Source organism: Salvelinus sp. IW2-2015, linkage group LG19 (genome assembly GCF_002910315.2).
Source record: "Salvelinus sp. IW2-2015 linkage group LG19, ASM291031v2, whole genome shotgun sequence".
Classification (NCBI taxonomy): domain Eukaryota; kingdom Metazoa; phylum Chordata; class Actinopteri; order Salmoniformes; family Salmonidae; genus Salvelinus; species Salvelinus sp. IW2-2015.
Genome location: NC_036859.1, coordinates 6,896,613 through 6,916,738, shown reverse-complemented (window position 1 = coordinate 6,916,738; position 20,126 = coordinate 6,896,613). Strand labels below are relative to the sequence as shown.

At 43.7% G+C, this 20,126-nt stretch overlaps 1 protein-coding gene across 1 annotated transcript in view; it reads left to right on the top strand.

Annotated features, from left to right (window-relative positions):
• The window catches only part of LOC111979835 (protein unc-13 homolog A-like), an 86,521-nt gene that overhangs the window by 48,585 nt on the left and 17,810 nt on the right, over positions 1-20,126 (top strand). The window contains 8 exon segments of the mRNA XM_070448770.1: positions 6,997-7,201; positions 10,892-11,959; positions 13,596-13,698; positions 15,882-15,925; positions 16,652-16,730; positions 17,318-17,328; positions 18,671-18,749; positions 19,104-19,323. Of these exon segments, the coding sequence (XP_070304871.1) occupies positions 6,997-7,201; positions 10,892-11,959; positions 13,596-13,698; positions 15,882-15,925; positions 16,652-16,730; positions 17,318-17,328; positions 18,671-18,749; positions 19,104-19,323 (1,809 nt within the window).

The following is a 20,126-nucleotide window of genomic DNA, read 5'->3' as shown; positions in this document are numbered from 1 at the left end:
TACAAAACAAAAACGCACCATTTTCACATACAGTGAATTATGAAAGTATTCMGACCYCTTCCCTTTTTTCACATTTTGTTACTTTACAGCCTTATTCTAAAATTGACWAAATAAAAMAWWWWTCTCATCAATCTACACACAATAACCCATAATGACAAAGCGAAAACAGGTTTTTAGAAAYGTTTGCAAATTTGTAWAACCTTCAAAACAGAAATACCTTATTTACATAAGTATTCAGACCCTTTGCTATGAGACTTGAAATTGAGCTCYGGTGCATCCTGTTTCCATTGATCATCCTTGTCATGTTTCTACAACTTGATTGGAGTCCACGTGTGGTGAATTCAATTGATTCGACATGATTTGGAAAGGCACACACACCTGTCTATATAATGTTCCATAGTTKACAGTGCAAAACCAAGCCATGAGGTCGAAGGAATCGTCCTTAGAGCTCCGAGACAGGATTGTGCCCAGGCACCGATCTGGGGAAGGGTACCAGATCTGTGCAGCATTGAAGGTCCCCAAGAACACAGTGGCCTCCATTCTTAAATGGGATTTTGGACCGGGGGAGAAGGGCCTTGGTCAGGGAGGTGACCMAGAACMYGATGGTCACTCTGACAGAGCTCCAGAGTTCCTCTGTGGASATGAGAGAACCTTCCAGAAGAACAACCATCTCTGCAGCACTCCACCAATCAAGCCTTTATGGTAGAGTGGCAAGACGGAAGCCATTCCTCAGTAAAAGGTACATGACCGCCTGCTTGGAGTTTGCCAAAAGGCACCTTAAGGACTCTGACCATGAGAAACAAGATTCTCTGGTCTGATGAAACCAAGATTGAAAACACTGGCCTGAATGCCAAACGTCACATCTGGAGGAAACCTGGCACCATCCMTACGGTGAAKCATGGTGGTGGCAGCAACATGCTGTGGGGATGTTTTTCAGTGGCAGGGACTGGGAGACTAGTCAGGATTGAGGGAAAGATGAATGKAGCGAAGTAYAGAGAGATCCTTGATGAATATCTGCTCCAGAGCACTCAGGACCTCAGACTGGGGMGAAGGTTCACCTTCCAACAGGACAACGTCCCTAAGCACACAGTGAAGACAAYGCAGGAGTGGCTTMGRGACAAGTCTCTGAATGTCCTTGAGTGCCACATGGGATTATGAAGAAATTAKGAAAGAGAACTGGTATCCTGATTACATATACTGTGACTAAAATACCATATTGCAAAACTCTTCCAGAATAACCTCCAACCCACTCTCTTGTGTGGGAAAAGCTCAGTATGCCTCTTCTGTTAACACAGAAAATTGAAGGATTAAAAACGCTGATAGCACTCTGGGTGACCTGGAGAGATGAGCTCTATAGGAGTTCTATGGTTGGAGTTAAGATGGTCCACATTAGCTGGGATAGCCCCTGTGCTGAGTGGGCACTGTGAATGAGTGGTTTCTGCAAGTCATGCTTCTGCAGCATTTTAAAAAGATATTCCTCTGTGGTACAATAAACTAATGAAGTTCTCTTTTCAATCTTCGGTCCACTTAGTGTCAATGGTTCTTTAAAGCTGRGTTCACACAGACCATGTGGCATAATTGAGACTCATCTCAACAGACAGACATCTTTGATGTTAAATATGGACCTTCTTGATGTCTGGGTGCGTGACACGAGCCCTGATATTCTGGTTCTCACAGAGACCTGGCTCAGTTGTTAGATTATGGATAAGGACCTTGAAATAACTGATTACAACATTTTCAGGTGTGATAGATGGAAAAAAGGGGAAGGGGTGGCTATATATGTGAAATCAACACAGAATATTTGTCTTGACTTTAACCTGACTCAACTAATTTCCAAACCCACCTGGATTTTTGCACGAATTGCAAAATTCATATGATTTTATACAAATTGCTAAATGTGTAACATGTCACATGAAAAGGATGACGTAGTACACAATTGGAGGACATAGTACACAAAAAACGGGGACCACTTTTTACTCGTGAGCACCACTTTCAAAACTCCTGGCTGAAATGATACAAAAGTTTGAGAATGCATCTTTAATATAAGACACCTATCAAATTCCTCACTCATTGATCCAGGGATTTTTCTGCCATTGTAATTCTTTGGAGTTGGTCAGCTAAGCATTTTTTCAGGTTGCCTAAGTCCAAACAGTGTAAAAAATATATATATATMATTTTGGGATGGAAAAATGCTTTCGGTGTAAACTTAAACAACTTAAACCAGATATAAAGTACAGTTGAAGTTGGAAGTTTTTACGTACACCTTTGCCAAATACATTTGAACTCAGTTTTTCAAAATTCCTGACATTTAATCCTAGTAAAAATTCCCTGTCTTAGGTCAGTTAGGATCACCACTTTATTTTAAGAATGTGTAATGTCAGAATAATAGTAGAGTGATTTATTTCAACTTATTTTTTTTCATCACATTCTCAGTGGKTCAGAAGTTTACATACACTCAATTAGTATTTGGTAGCATTGCCTTTAAATTGTTTAACTTGGGTCARAYGTTTCAGGTAGCCTTCCACAAGCTTCCCACAATAAGTYGGGTGAATTTTGGCCCATTCCTCCTSACAGAGCTGGTGTAACTGAGYCAGGTTTGTAGGCCTCCTTGCTCGCACACTCTTTTTCAGTTCTGCCCACAAATGTTCTATAGGATTGAGGTCAGGGCTTTGTGATGGCCACTCCAATACCTTGACTTTGTTGTCCTTAAGCCATTTTGACACAACTTTGGAAGTATGCTTGGAGTCATTGTCCATTTTTGAAGACCCATTTGCGACCAAGCTTTAACTTCCTGACTGATGTCTTGAGATGTTGCTTCAATATATCCACATCCACCTCATGATACCATCTATTTTGTGAAGTGCACCAGTCCCTCCTGCAGCAAATCCCTCCTGCAGCAAAGCACCTCCACAACATGATGCTGCCACCCCCGTGCTTCACGGTTAGGATGGTGTTTTTCGGTTTGCAGGCATCCACCCCTTTCCTCCAAACATAACGATGGTCATTATTGCCAAACAGTTCTATTTTTGTTTCATCAGACCAGAGGACATTTCTCCAAAACGTACGATCTTTGTCYCCATGTGCAGTTGCAAACGGTAGTCTGGCTTTTTATGGCGGTTTTTGAGCAGTGGCTTCTTCCTTGCTGAGTGGACTTTCAGGTTATTTCGWTATAGGACTCGTTTKACTGTGGATATAGATATTTTTGTACATGTTTCCTCCAGCATCTTCACATGTCAAGCAAAGAGGCACTGAGTTTGAAGGTAGGCCTGGAAATACATCCACAGGTACACCTCCAATTGACTCAAATGATGTCAACTAACAGAATCTTCTAACGCCATGGCATCATTTTCTGGAATTTTCCAAGCTGTTGAAAGGCACAGTCTACTTAGTGTATGTTAACTTCTGACCCACTGGAATTGAGATACAGTGAAATAATCTGTCTGTAAACAATTGTTGAAAAAGTTACTTGTGTCATGCACAAAGTAGGTGTCCTAACCGACTTGCCAAAACAAACTATAGTTAGTCCCGTGTGGCTCAGTTGGTAGAGCATAGCACTTGCAACGCCAGGGTTGTGGGTTCATTCCCCACGGGGGGACCAGGATGAATATGTATGAACTTTCCAATTTGTAAGTCGCTCTGGATAAGAGCGTCTGCTAAATGACGTAAATGTTAGTGTGGTTGAAAAACGAGTTTTAATGACTCCAACATAAGTGTATGTAAACTTCAACTGTATGTAATATAATCTTTGAGAATTAACAATCRTCAAAATAAAACGGTCAGGGAGAATTGAAATTCCCAAAACAGTGAATTTAGCAGTATGGCTTTTGTTATTATGTTTGTGCAAAATAATGCAGCATTAGCCATGGCAAAATGTCATAGAAAAAGTTAAACATTTTCTCTCAGCTCCATGGCAAAATGTATAGAATAATAGGAAATTTGCTTTAAAACTGCAAACGTTTCTCTCAGCTCCATGGAGAAATTTGTAGAATTGCAGGAAATTGGCTTTAAAATRCAACAACAAAAATTCTCTACAATTTAGCCATGCCGATGGCCCAATCATGGCCATTGCCTAAACCCCTTTTTGATCCAGAAAAAAACCCTGTGATCTTATTCTGAGAAACTGCACAAGTACTTGTCAAATGGTGTCTTTGCTAATGCAATTAGCGATCACTCTCCTATTGCCTGTATTAGAGATACAAAGCAGAAAAATACGGATCCTCGTGTAATTATGAAAATACATATGAAAATTGTCTTTCCCCAAGGGTAGAGTATTGCTCTGAGCTTTCCTTTGTCAGTTGCATACCTGACCCTGAATTCACCTTGGAATTCTTCTCATTTATCTTTGTCTCTCTGGCGGATAGACATGCCCCCTTTTAAATGCCTTGGAGTTAAAAAAAAGGAAGAAATCCTTTGTTCTCTTCAAAGATTTCTGACTTCATTATAATGAGAAATCAGGCCTGGGCTAGAAAAACTGACTCGATATCTGACTGTCAGCTTCTCAGGCAAATGAGAAATAAATGCACTTCCTCAATTAAGAAAGCGAAGTCGAGCTACTTTCTAAATTCTATTTCAGACACGGCTAATGATCCAGCTACATTTAGGGAAATAGTTAATGCACTGMACCGTGGAAATTCCACCAATTTCCTACCTAATCAAGTTCTTTCTGGCACTGGCATCATTACTGAACAAAGTTAGATAAGTGATACATTTAATTAGCATTTTATCTCTGCAGGCTTCTTATTTTAAATAAATAGTGGTTTAACTGACCCTTTAGTTAGTTTAGTTTAGTCAGACCACTGTCTTCCCCTCTCCCAACCATTAGTTGGCTTAATGGAAACCCCTGTCAACTACAATAAAATCATTTCATACATTTTCTGTTTTTGATGTACTAAACGCTTTGCTAAATTTGATGTAAAAAAAATCCATTGGGGATGATTCGCTTGGCAACTTCTTAGTGCAGCTTTCTGCCCCTCTTATTGCGCAATCATTGACACATTTTCTACTTGATGATTGTCTCTGGTGCTATCCCTAAGGTCTGGAAAGTGGCCCATGTTCACCCCCTTTACAAAGGTGGTGACCCTTGTGACCTTAATAAGTATTGCCCTATTTGTAAACTTTCTTGCCTAGCTAACATGTTTGAATTCTTGATACAGTATTTCTTAACTTCCAAATCTATTCTAAATGTACATCAGGGGAACTTCAGACCAGGGCATAGTACCATCACAGCAGCATCACTGGTTTTACATGATGTCGTAAATTGTTTGGCTAGGAAGAAACACTGTGCTGCTGTATTCATTGACTGGTCTAAAACATTCAAAAGTGTCATCCACTCTTTACTAATTCAAACGTTGTCTGTAATTGGCCTGGRTCAGGCATCATGTAACGGTTTAAACACTACCTGACAAACAGGACACTGTGTATTTTTTGATGGTGTTAAGTCAAGTTTCCTTGATATTACGAAAGATGTCCCACGGGTATATTTTAGGTCCTCTACTTTTTACTGTCAATATAAATAATATTGGTCAATCTGCAACAAAAAAATAACATACACTTGTATGTCGATGACACTGTTGTGCTATTGCCCGCGAGGTTTCCCGGGCTTTTTCCGAGCTGCAATCTGCCTATTGTTGCTTWGCAGAAAGCCTTTGTTAAACTGAAATGGGTACTTAATACAGGTAAAACAAAGTACATGATGTATTCCAATTCACTCAAAAATATATCTGAGGTTTTACGTATATGTACATTGTATGGTGCACACATTGATCATGTCTCCTCTTATAAATATCTGGGCATCTGGATTGATGAAAAGTTATCTTTTTATAAGCATATGGATGAGTTAGTTAAGCAGTTGAGAATAAAAATAGGCTAATTTTCTAGAACTAGATAATACTAGATCATCAMAGCCGAAATCAGATAATTCAGTCAACTTTCCTGCCAGTGCTAGACTACGGTGACACAATATATATGAATGCAGCTGCCACTACACTGAAACGATAAGAGACAGTTTACCACAGCCCACTTCGCTTTATTACGGGCCACAGGTTCAGTACACATTATCGCATCCTATATCAGAAAGTAKGCTGGCCCTGTTAAGTCTCGTAGATCGATACACTGCTCTATTTTTGTTTATAAAGCCCTCTTGCATAAACTTCCGACATACCTTCTTTGTTAAATTRMARACATATGAGTCATCAGAACACAGGGATGGCTAACTCTAGAGATCCCATTGATCTCTACGGAGTTAGGTAAATCTGCATTCAGTTTTTTTTGTGCCCCGTGTATGGAATGATCTGCAGAGCTCTCTGCACCTTGATGCTCTTTTACCTCTAGGCCAGTTCAAGTTGTTGATGGAGAACATCCATCTTGAGGAATGTGATTGCTTAAATTTCTTGTAAATATTGCATGTTTTTTGTTACTTTTGTTTTTGTAAATGTTGTATAATTTATGTACATACACGGCTCCCTTGCAAAAGAGGCCTTGGTCTAAATGGGATTTCCCTGTTAAAATGAAGGTTAAATAAATAAAAACTGGATTCCAACAGTCTGGCAGTATGACCGTGGCAAGATTTTGTCAGATTCCTATGTGAACAGGTTCCAATGTTTTAAAATCTGAACACAACAGACAAAATCTGAACCAGCCCAAATGAGCTGAGTCTAGACTGTCCGTGTGAACGACAGTCCCGGATCTCCACAATGTAAATGTAGCTTTAGTCTCACCTACTCTCTCCTATACCCACTCTCTCGGGAGGGACAGCTTCACTTTCACTTTCAGGTCTAAGTTAGTCCCTGATTAGAGGGAGAGAATAGAAAGAATCAGTGTTGCAGACCTCCATTCTGTTCATTGACCAGTTATTCTCATATGTCTGGTTCCTCTCAAGGTTTCTTCCTGCCCCAAGGGAGTTGTCCCTCCCTCCCTTGTCACTGTTCCTCTAGGATAATCAAGGCCCTGATTTAATTGAATAATAATTGATTGAATGTGTTCCCCCCTCCCCTCCAGATGAGGACCCAGACAGTGCTGTGGATGACAGAGACAGTGACTATCGCAGTGAGACCAGTAACGGCATTCCTCCTCCTTACTACACCACGTCCCAGCCCAATGCCTCCGTCCACCAGTACCCCATCAGAGACCAGCAGAACCGCCCCTCCTCCTACCCCCCCTCTAACAGCTGTGACCCCCTCGACTACCACCAGAGGGCCATCAGGTGTGTGTTGTCCTACTCCCCTCTATTTGTTTGCTGCCTGATCTCCTGCTCCAGCTCAGTGCTTGCCATGCAGGCCTGTTCCCCTCGGGCTGAGGAAAAGACACACTTCCCTGCCTAGGTTCCCTGACTTGGTTCTTTGACTGAGTTCCCTGGCCTGTCTCTCTCTCTCTTGCTGCTTCTTCATGCATTATTCAACAACAATCTCATGGTCAAGTGTGTGTGTGTGTGTGTGTGTGTGTGTGTGTGTGTGTGTGTGTGTGTGTGTGTGTGTGTGTGTGTGTGTGTGTGTGTGTGTGTGTGTGTGTGTGTGTGTGTGTGTGGTCTCGGGTTGTGTGTGTGTGTGGGGTGTTGTGTGTGAGGCGGTGTGGTTGGTGTGGTGTGTGTGTGGTGTGTGGTGTGTGGTGTGTGGTGTGTGTGTGGCCAGCCATGTCCGAAATGTGGCTTGCCTACTACTTTCCTAAACTAAATACTGTGTACTAATCGTACTACATACTATTTAGAACGTACTGTTTAGTACAAACGTAGGCAGTAAGCAACAAATATCAACATACTAATTTCGCCTTCTCAGTATGGAGTAGTATGACATCGTGGAATTTAAAGCATACACATAATATAGTTCACGAAAGTTTAACTTCATCCAGTTAGCGTAACATCATTCACATTATTTCCTATTCTACGGGCATAGTGCGAAGGAATACAAACAAATCATCATCACCATAGCATATTTTTTTCTTCTGCTCTTTCCTATTAGCCATGTGAGGAATGGCATTCACTTATTTACCTTATAGYCTATAAGCAYGGAACAATAATATACATTCCTCAGGCTTGCTGTTTAACCTATGGGCTCACTTTTGCAATTATCACATTCCTCCCTCTCAACCAATGGGCGTAAATCTTTGGATGTATTTATATGTCAACTTACCCTCGTTCTCTCAATTGCTGTTTTCGCCAACCATCCACCTCCCCAMTAGCTATAATAACTTTARGGCCYGTTATTTTKGKGKTTTTGATGTGAACACACCAGCCAGCTGGTCTGCGCATGCTCTGAGGACGCGGCTAGGGATGCCGTCTGTGCCAGCAGCCTTGTGAGGGTTAACACGTTTAAATGTCTTACTCACGTCAGCCGCAGAGAAGGAGASGGGGGGCCCGCAGTCCTTGTTAGCKGGCTGCGTCGGTGGCACTGTATTATCCTCAAAGCGGGCAAAGAAGGTGTTTAGTTTGTCTGGAAGCAAGACTTCKGTGTCCGTGACGTGGCTGGTTTTCTTTTTGTAGTCCGTAATTGCMTGTAGACCCTGCCACATACGTCTCGTGTCTGAGCCGYTGAATTGCGACTCCACTTTGTCCCTATACCAACATTTTGCTTGTTTGATTGCCTTGCGGAGGGAATAACTACACTGTTTATATTCGGCCATATTCCCAGTCCTCTTTCAATGGTTAAATGYGGTGGTTCACKCTTTCAGTTTTGCTCGAATGCCGCCATCCATCCATGGTKTTTTGTTAGGGTAGGTTTTAATAGTCACAGTGGGTACAACATCTCCAATGCACTTCCTTATTAACTCACTGAGTCAGCGTATAGATCAAAGTTTTTGTCTGAGGCTGCCCAGAACATTTCCCAGTCCGCGTGATCAAAACAATCTTGAAGCWTGGATTCCGATTGGTCAGACCAGCGTTGAATGGTTCTAGTCACGGGTAGATCCTGTTTGAGTTTCTGCCTATAGRACGGTAGGAGCAAGAKGGAGTCGTGGTCGGATTTTCCGCATCGCGGAAAGAGTAGCAGTGGTCCAGTGTATTGCCTGCACGAGGTGTGTTGGTTCATTGTCCTGTTGAAAAACAAATGATAGTCCCACTAAGCACAAACCAGATGGGATGGCGTATCGTTGCAGAATGCTGCGGTAGCCATGCTGGTTAAATGTGCCTTGAATTCTAAATAAATCAGTGTCACCAGCAAAGCACCCCCACACCATCACACCACCTCCTCCATGCTTCACGGTGGGAACCATACATGCAGACATCATCCGTTCACCTACTCTGCGTTTCACAAAGACACAGCGGTTGGAATAAAAAATCTCAAATTTGGACTCATCAGACCAAAGGACAGATTTCTAATCCTTTCTAATCCTGTCCATTGCTCGTGACTCTTTGCGCAAGCAAGTATTCTTCTTATTATTGGTGTCCTTTTAATAGTTGTTTCTTTGCAGCAATTCGACCAATAGTCAAATAGTCTCCTCTGAACAGTTGATGTTGAGATGTGTGTTACTTGAACTCTGTGAAACATTTATTTGGGCTGCAATTTCTGAGGCTGGTAACTCTAATGAACATTTCCTGTGCAGCAGAGGTAACTCTGGGTCTTCCTTTCTTGTGGYGGTCCTCATGAGAGCCAGTTTCATCATAGCGCTTGATGGTTTTGCGACTGCACTTCAAAAAACTATCAAAGTTCTTGAAATTTTCCRGATTGACTGACCTTCATGTCTTAAAGTAATGATGGACTGTTTCTCTTTTGCTTATTTGAGCTGTTCTTGCCATAATATGGACTTGGTCTTTTACCAAATAGGGGTGGATACTTTGAAGAATCTCAAATATAAAGTATATTTTGATTTGTTTAACACCTTTTTGGTTTCTACATGATTCCATATGTGTTGTTTCATAGTTTTGATGTCTTCACTGTTATTCTACAATAGTAAAAATAAAGAAAAACCTTTGAATGAGTAGGTGTGTCCAAACTTTTGACTGGTACTTTACATTGAACAACAGAGCAGCTTTTCGGTATGTTTTGTTATTTTTGMATAACAACAACTCGACGACGAAGTTGGCTCTTTTACAGTGGAGGTCAATTGGAAAGAATGTTTGTTTTCCCCAAATTTTGGGAGAGGAGAATTSCTTATTTTTACGTGAATATTGACTCGGAGTGTAGGGCTACCTGCCATCACATCTGGCTCCAAGGATCTTCCCTCGGAGACGAGGCCATTCCCCAAACTATTTAATAAAATGTCATATTGCATTCTGTCTTTGTTGTTCATTCAGTCAACCCTGTATTGGATTGAACTATAAAACGTTCTATTTTCGGATACCCAAAAAGCCTACTATTTAAAATGCAAGTATGGGTATTCGGACATGGCCAGTGAGTGTTTATGAGTGTGTCTGTATCCTTTCCTTTACATTTCTCTCTTCTCTGCTCACCCCCTCTCTTGCACCTTCTCCCTCTCTCTCTCCCTCTCTCAATATTTTTTTTTATAGCTTAATTTAATGTACAGTATACTGTAAATACTCCTGTGTTTGTTCCCTGTGAGGATGCTTGTTCTTTTTAATTTGTCAGCTTTCTGGAGGCCCCTCACCATTCTGCTCTATTTATTTATTTCTCTCTCTCTATTTCCCTTATTTTATTTATCTCTCTGTCTGATACTGCTGTCGCAATTAACTCTCATTGATTAACCATCAGTTTTACCTTCACGGTCAGGCGTTATAGCAGAGCGTTTTACTATTGCTCAGGGATGCTCTGGACATTGTGTACATTAGGAAAGTCTCTCCATGTTGGTTACTGCTTCTTCTTATTTTTTCCTTCCTTCCCTCTTGCGTGTTCCTCCACCCTGTCTCTCATCCTCTCTCCACATTCTCACTTCCATTCCTTCTCTCTTCTCTCTCTCTCTCCCCATTTATCTTTGTTTCCCTGTCTTGCTCCCCCTTCCTCTCCAGTCCGACGGGAAGCTATGCGTCGTCGGCAGAGTTGAGTCACTGCAGCAGCCAGCTGAGTGAGGAGGAGTACGAGCCGGAATACAGAGAGAGAGACCCTTATGATGAGAATGACTCCTACCACTCCTGCCACTCCTCTGTCAGCTACAGCAAAGGTTCTCCCGACTGGGACCCCGATGAGACCCAGGGGGCGTACAGCGACGAGGGGGGCTACAGTAAGGACGGGGGCGAGGAGGGGGCCATCTATGAGGAGAATGACAGGGGTCTGTATGAGGAAGAGGTGGCGTATGAAGGAGAGGAGGGGCACATATATGACGATGAGGATTACCTTCTGGATGGGACCCTCAGTGAGGATATAGAGGTCCCCTACACCCCTACCCCCACCAGCACGGCACCCCCCACACTGGACGTCCCAGGTGCTTCTAGACCCCCCCTGCAGAAACAGCCCTCTCTGCATCAACAGCAGGCTCCACCCAGCCAACCGCCCAGCCATGCCTCAAATCAGGCCCACCCTCCGGGCATGGCTCCAGGAGGACAGCCCTCGGGACAGCCACCCACCCAGGCCCCTCAAGCCCAGTCTCATCCCCAGCCAGCTCCTGCCCCAGCCCAGTCCTTCTTCTCCATGGCCAAACCCTTCTCAGCAGCAGTAACAGGCCTGGCCTCCTCTTTCCTGTCTTCTGGAGTCCCTACTGCCCAACCTGCTCAGGCTCACCTCCCAGCTTCACAACCCCAGCCCCAGTCTGCCTCCTCCATCCCCCCATCTCACCCCGCCACTGCCTCCCATGGGCCCCAGTCCACAACCACTGGCCCCCCCTCTCAGCTGAACTCCTCCACTGCCTCTCCCTCTCAGGCCCAGCCCCTTGCCCCTACAACCACCCAATCAGAGGGCCCTGATGCCGAACCCCCCCTGCCGGAGGACCAACTCCTCCTAGAGGAAGACAAACCCCTTCCCCCCAAAATTAGGACCCCCACCCCGACAGAGGAGGAGCACCCCATGGAAGATGAGGACCAACGGTATGACGAGAGTCGCCCCCCCACCCCCGTAGAGGAGGAGGAGCCCCTCCCAGAGAGGTAGACCCCCATCTCAAATCTTTTTCTGTTCTCCATGCGCAGAAGGGGCTTTGTTTATTGGGCCACCATATAGGGTGGACTGTGAAAAAGCACATAAGGGTGCGTCTGAAATGGCCCCCTATTCCCTTCCAGTGCACTACTTTTGACCAGGGACGTTTTGACGAAGTGTCTTGATTAACCCCACAGAACCCCCCTCCTTCCCCCTTAAAAACACATAAAAAATAACATTTGCCTTTCCTGAAATAACACTTGCGCTTGTCTTTTCCTACTATCGCTGACTGCTGATAGCTGCTTTATTGAGGATAAAATGTACTTACTTTGACTGTGAGATGTGGTTGTCTCACCTAACTACACTACATAACTAAAAGTATGTGGACACCTGCTCGTCAAACATGTCATTCCAAAATCATAGGTATTAATATGGAGTTGGTCCCCCCCTTTGCTGCTATAACAGCCTCCACTCTTTTGGGAAGGCTTTCTACTAGATGTTGGAACATTGCTGCGGTATTAGTGAGGTCAGGCACTGATGTTCGGTGATTAGGCCTGGCTCGCAGTCGGCATTCCAATTAATCCCAAAGGTGTTCGATGGGGTTGAGGTCAGGGCTCTGTGCAGGCCAGTCATGTTCTTCCACACCGATCTTGAAAAACCATTTATGTATGGACCTCGCTTTGTGCATGAGGGCATTGCCATGCTGAAACAGGAAGGGCCTTCTCCAAACTGTTGCCACAAAGTTGGAAGCATAGAATCGTCAAGAATGTCATTGTATGCCGTAGCGTTAAGATTTCCCTTCACTGGAACTAAGAGGCCTGAACCATGAAAAACAGCCCCAGACCATTATTCCTCCTCCACCAAACTTTACAGTTGGCACTATGCATTCGGGCAGATAGCATTCTCCTGATATCCGCCAAAACCAGATTCGTCCGTCGGACTGCCAGATGGTGAAGCGTGATTAACCACTCCACTGCTCCAGAGTCCAATGGTGGCGGGCGTTACACCACTCCAGCCGACTCTTGGCATTGCGCATGGTGATCTTAGGCTTGTGTACGGCTGATCGGCCATGGAAACCCATTTCATGAAGCTCCCAACAAACAGTTATTGTGCAGACGTTGCTCCCATTGGCAGTTTGGAACTTGGTAGTGAGTGTTGCACCCAAGGACAGACGATTTTTACGCCCTACGCGCTACAGCACTCGGCGTTTCCGTTCTGTGAGTTTGTGTGGGCTACCACTTCGSCTGAGCCGTTGTTGCTCCTAGACGTTTCCCTTCACAATAACAGCAATTACAGTTGACTGGGTCAGCTCTATCAGTGCAGAAATGTGATGAACTGACTTGTTGGATAGGTGGCATCCTATGATGATGCCACATTGAAATTCACTGAGCTCTTCAGTAAGGCTCTGCCAATGTTTGTCTATGGAGATTGCTTGGCTGTGTGCTCGATTTTATACACCTGTCAACAACGGTGTGGCTGAAAGAGCCAAATCCACTAACTTTATGGGATGTCCACGTACTTTTGTATATATAGTGTACCTGACTAAAATGTAGAGAAATGTTCAAAAGTAATGCACTATCTAGGGGCAAGGGGGCAATTTCGGGCCCAGATATAGAGTTGTTCTCAGACCTGCTCTTATCCTTGTAGTCCTCCTGTAGATGAGGAGCCCAAGGAGCCGGTGGACCCGTCCGTAAGGGCTAGGGAGAACTGGCGACGAATCATCGACAAGGTCCAACAGCAGCTTCGAGAGGTAAGGTATCGCACTCAAACCTTGTTCCCATGTCCCAGTCCTATACTACTGTCCCTACGCCTGATCCAGCCCCAGTCATATCCACATCCCTAAGCCTAAGCCTAACCTCAACTTCAACCCCAGCCCTATCCCCGGTCCTCTTGTCCTATCCCCCAGCCCCATCCCCTAACCCTTGCCTAACACGCCAGCCCTAAATTCAGCCCGGCCCTATCTAGTCTACCAACCCACTCCTACCAGCCTTGTTTCCAATCCTACCAGCCTTGTTTCCAGCCCCAGTCCCATCCAAAGTGCTTCATCCAGGTGTGGAGAAGAAGAGAGGGGACAGTAGCAGAAACATTCTAAAAGTCTCTAAGTACTTTCTGCACAGCTTTGAAAATGAATGTGATATGCATTATTTACTCCAAACGCTAGAGTGAATGGGTTCCCGAGAGTATTTTGAAAGTACATTTAGATACCGCAGTGCAGACCTAATGTGTCTCACAGCATACAATCAATATTTTAAATGATCTGAAAATACATTTTCTATAGATGGTGGTGCACATTTTCCCTTAGTATGGAAAAKAACTCAGTCAACTCTCTTTCAGTCTCACGGGACTGCTAAAACATTTGATTTGAACGTTTCGTTTGATTGATTTATCAGTTTGCTCACATTTATTCACATATCATTTTGCTAATCATTCTGTTTTAATTGAATGAATAAACACTTGCTTTGATGTTTTATGTGGGTTTTGTCACTTTGCTTTCCCCCTCCCCTTTTTCGTTTGTCCCACTACTTAGTTTTCTTTCCAGTTTCATGTCATTGCCATAGCGATACTCACATGCACTCTGGTCGGCCATGATTGGAGCAGATTGACAGGTGGGTACAATGATTGGTTGCTCAAGAGAATGGTGGACTTGTTGGCCAGTGATTTTTCATTAATGTCCTGCGGTGCACACATACATTTTCTCTTCAATTTCACTTCACGACAACTATGCTGTCTTGTACAATGTTTAATTTGTTTGAATTTCATGGTTTGAATACTCTGCACATTCATTATTATGATTTTATAACTGTAACAATCTCTCAACAATCTCCAAGCTCGTAGGCGTTAACTACAGTCAGGTGAACTTGGCAAGAAACTTTTCCATCAATACCTTTTKTAGTGAACGCTTGCAAAATCAATCAATAACATTTAACTTTTTTATACCCGTTTGTTTTTAAGCAGTATGCAGTTGGAATTAATTTTCCTTTCAGTATTTATTCATTATATTTTTTCTTCAAATCTATGGGTTTAAGAAGGGCCTGTGCAGATTCAATCTGGCTTTCAATAAAACCAGACAAACAGCGTGAGGATGTGGGAGGCAGAATCCCAAGGTTGAATGAGTAACAACTCTCTCTTTCTCTATGGTATTTCTCTGACCCTGAGCTGGAGGATGGGAGTCTGAGTGTGTGACGAGGGAAAAGTACATTTGATTGCTGTGATGGTCTGTTMGGTTAATGCTACAGTCTGGAACTGGTAGATCTGTGTTTTGACTTTTGAATTAGTGATGTATAGCCATTGATCCTTGAAGAATATAGCTGTTTTTTTTTCTTCAGAATCATAGACTGTCGCTTTAATAACACACACAGATCTATGGCAGAGCTGCTCAATTCCAGGCCTTGAGGGACAAAGAAAGGCTGGTTTTCTTTTCTCCTTTGTGGTTGATTGATCAATTTATGTCATTGATTGGACAGAGTTCACTCACCTGGAGTTCTGAGTTCTGAATGGGTTCTTTAGTAGAAGGTCTCTATAGAAGTGATTTCACAGTTTATTAGGTCTAATTTAGCTCTATGACAGAAGGAAAGAGCTGGAGAGRGTGGGAGGGAGAGAGAAAGAGAAGGATGGAGAAAAAGAAAGACATTGAGAGAGGAAGATGAATAGATAGTGCAGCTTTGAGAATGTTGTCGGAGGTAGTCATCAGTGGTGGAGATGGTCTTGATTTCTCTGTTAGGGGGCTCGGGGGCATCTTCCCCCACACATTTTTTTTTAAAATTTACCAGCTAAATGCTGTCCTCTGGTKCACTCTGGACATGCTCTGCATATGGAGGAAATTGATATCAAACGTTTAGTGAAAGATTTTCATCACCCAGATATAACTGTACTCTTCCCTCCCTCCCTCCTCCCGGTCTTCTTTCTCTCTCCCTCTTCSCCCTCTTTCTCCAGGCACGAGGAGAGACATCCAATTCCTTGTGGTTTGGTAAAGGAGGGTGAGTTACCCATCACTGCTCAAAATAAAAGATCACATACAGTAACTACCACTCTACCACGGCAGCTCAGTGCAGTTACCACAATGAGATTTACATACTTACAGTAAATGCTATACTAACTAGCGTAGTACAACGATCAATAAATAAATGATTGCCACWACTGTGAGGTATGTAATACTGTAAAGTGTACATTTTCAGATTTTCCTCTTAAAATAGAGGATAGTTTCATCCACTGGCTCCAGTCCAGTGTATATTGACCGATGGGCTGGGTGCCCTGAGTGGACTGGCAGCTCATTTGTAAATGGCAGACCTTATTTTAGAGTGTGACCGCGGCTGCATTGAAAGTAACCAGCCCAATATATGCACGCTCAGTTAGCCAAATACACATCTGGCTGCTCATTCATTCAGGTGGAGTATTTCTTGCATATAGACATTTGGGACTCCTTGGTCACCTTGGTTTCACTGTTCAAATGTGTATGGCCAGGAAGTGACCACCCTCTCAAGGGCTTCATGTATAGAATAGGATCATTATTAGATTAGTCATACATTATCGTCCGGTTTTAAAAGTAAATAGCAATAATAAAAAAACATCTGGAGCACCTTGTCATCATCATTTCACTTCAACAAAATCGTCTAAACTTATCCGTAGCAGCGGATATAGGTCTGAGGGGTATACAGTATATTTGTTGGCTGGTGTATAACAGTAAGGTTGTTTTACCTGCTCAGGGTAGGAGAGGTTCTGTACAGCATCGACAGCATGCCTGACCTACGCAAGAAGAAAGGCCCCACCCTGGTCAGAGACCTCGTAAGTGACCACACACAYCACATCAACTTTACCTTGGCATATGCCACCCCGCCTCCCCCTTTTGGAATCATTACTGCCATTATTGGCCTTTCTGTCTGTTCAGTTTCCTCTGCAGCACTCTGGGGACCTAGCTCCCTCCCACAGACATCACACCCGCTCACTCTTTAGCCAGCCTTATGTCCTGGGAAATTGTGAAACCATGGCACAAAATGAGGGATTACCATTTTGCAGGGGATGGTGTGACAGGAAGTCTATRGCCATGACTCTAACTGTGGCATCCTCCGCCTGAGTCATATAGCTGTCAGGCAGCGAATAAGATGCCTACGTACGTAAAAGGAGGAAGAGGGCAGAATATATTAAAAGCCAAAAGCTGTTTAACACACACAAAACAGACACACACACTCATTTACATACACACCCTCTGCCTCCTTCCCCTTTCTTATACATTGTATATCAACATCTATCACATGCCACTCAACGAGACATGAGTATAAATCAATATGCTATATACAATTCTGATATGGTGTTTGTTTGCTGACATGTGTTCCCTCTCCCCCTTCCCTTGCATCTCTACTTCTGTCATGCAGTTACAGGCCATGGTGAGTACCTGTACCAACACATATACAGTACCACTCAAAAACCCTTGTAAACATAATATCCATACTTTAATTACACTATATATACAAAAGTAGGTGGACACCCCTTCAAAAGAGTGGATTTGGCTATTTCAGCCACACCCGTTGCTGACAGGTGTATAAAATTGGGCAACGCCGCCATGCAATCTCCATAGACAAACATTGGCCGTAAAATGGCCTTACTGAAGAGCTCAGTGACTTTYAAAGTGGCACCATCATAGGATACCACCTTTCAAACAAGTCAGTTTGTCAAATTCCTGCCCTGCTAGAGCTGCACCAGTCAACTTTAAGTGATGTTATTGTGAAGTGGAAACGTCTAGGAGCAACAACGGCTCAGCCACGAAGTGGTAGGCCACAAACTCACAGAATGGGACCGCCAAGTGCTGAAGCRCATAGCGCGTAAAAATCGTCTGTCCTCGGTTGCAATACTGAGTTCCAAACTGCCTCAGGAAGCAACRTCAGCACAAGAACTGTTCGTCGGGAGCTTMATGAAATRGRTTTCCATGGCCGAGCAGAAGCACACAAGCCTAAGATCATCATGTGCAATGCCAAGCGTCTGTTGGAGTGGTGTAAAGCTTGCCGCCATTGGACTCTGGAGCAGTGGAAACACGTTCTCTGAAGTGATGAATCACGCTTCACCATCTGGCAGTCMGACCGACGAATCTGGGTTTGGCGGCTGCCAGGAGAACGCTATCTGCCCGAATGCATAATGCCAACTGTAAAGTTTGGTGGAGGAGGAATAATGGTCTGGGGCTGTTTTCATGGTACGGGCTAGGCCTCTTAGTTCCAGTGAGGAAAATCTTAACGCTACAGCATACAATGACATTCTAGACAATTCTGTGCTTCCAACTTTGTTTCAACAGTTTGTGGAACGCCCTTTCCTGTTTCAGCATGAATATGCCCTCGTGCACAAAGCGAGGTCCAAACAGAAATGGTTTGTCGAGATCGGTGTGGATGAACTTGACTGGCCTGCACAGAGCCTTGACCTCAACCCCATCGAACACCTTTGGGATAAATTAGAACGCTGACTGCGAGCCAAGCCTAATCGSCCAACATTAATGCCCAACCTCACTGATGCTCTTGTGAATGAATGGAAGAAAGTCCATGCAGAAATGTCCCAACATCTAGAGGAAAGCCTTCCCAGAAGAGTCGAGGCTGGAGCAACTCCATATTAATGCCCAAGATTTTGGAATGAGATTTTCACATACTTTTGGTCATGTAGGTTCAAGACTCAAATTAAATGTATCATTTACTCTCTCTCTCCCTCCCTCCCTTTCTTGATCYCYCYYCCCCCCCCCCCCYCCMGTCTATGGCCTCTCAGAACGCTCGGAAGGCTGGGATCACCACGGCGATGGCCTGCAGCACCCTTGGCAATGAGGACCTGGTGGGTCACACAACTTATGACCTCAGCACAGCTAAAAAATATCCATTCAGTTTAATTCTCATTTCAATCAACTTTATTATTATCATCCCCAAGGGGCAATTTTCACCTGCGGAATATAACACTTTGAAAATAATATGTAGCCGACCACACTATTTAGTGCTGAAATGCAATTGATTTATTAAACAACCAAGGTTTTTGGCAGCTAGTGCCTTCATCAGGCAGTGTGCATGTATAATTAATACCATATTCCTCCCTCTGCCACTCTCTCTCTCTGCCTCTTTCTCTCTCTGCCTTTTTTCTCTCCCTCTCTTTTTTGCTCTCTCTCTCCCCCCTCTCCTTCCATCCCTTCTGCAGAAGAGTCATGTGTACAAGAAGACCCTACAGGCTCTGATCTACCCCATCTCCTGCACCACGCCCCATAACTTTGAGGTGTGGACGGCCACCACACCCACCTACTGCTACGAGTGTGAGGGGCTGCTGTGGGGCATCGCMCGCCAGGGCATGAGGTGCTCCGAGTGCGGGGTCAAATGTCACGACAAGTGCCAGGACCTTCTCAATGCCGACTGCCTGCAGAGTAAGGAACGCACATGTGCACACACACGAACACATGCACAAGCATTTCGCTACACTCGCATTAACAACGGCTAACCATGTGTATGTGAGCAAAAATATATATATTTGACATACAGTACCAGTCAAAAGTCTGGACACACCTACTCATTCCAGGGTTTTTCTTTATTTTTACTATTTTCTACATTGTAGAATACTACTGAAGACATCAAACCTATGAAATAACACATGTGGAATCATGTARTAACCAAAAAAGTGTTAAACAAATGAACATTTATTTTATATTTGAAATTCTTCAAAGTAGCCACCCTTTGCCTTGATGACCGCTTTGCACACTCTTGGCATTCTCTCAACCAGCTTCATGAGGTAGTCACCTGGAATCCATTTCAATTAATACTTGTGCCTTCTTAAAAGTTAATTTGTGGAATTTCTTTACTTCTTAATGCGTTTGAGCCAATCAGTTGTGTTATCACAAGGTAGGGTTGGTATACAGAAGATAGCCTGATTTGGTAAAAGACCAAGTCCATATTATGGCAAGAACAGCTCAAGTAAGCAAAGAGAAAGACAGTCCATCATTACTTAAGACATGAAGGTCAGTCAATCTGGAAAATGTCAAGAACTTTTAAAGTTTCTTCAAGTGCAGTCGCAAAAACCATCAAGCGCTATGATGAAACTGGCTCTCATGAGAACCGCCACAGGAAAGCAAAACCCAGAATTACCTCTAATGAACTTATCGACTGCAGCAGAGTTACCAGCCTCTGAAATTGCAGCCCAAATAAATGTTTCACAGAGTTCAAGTAACAGACA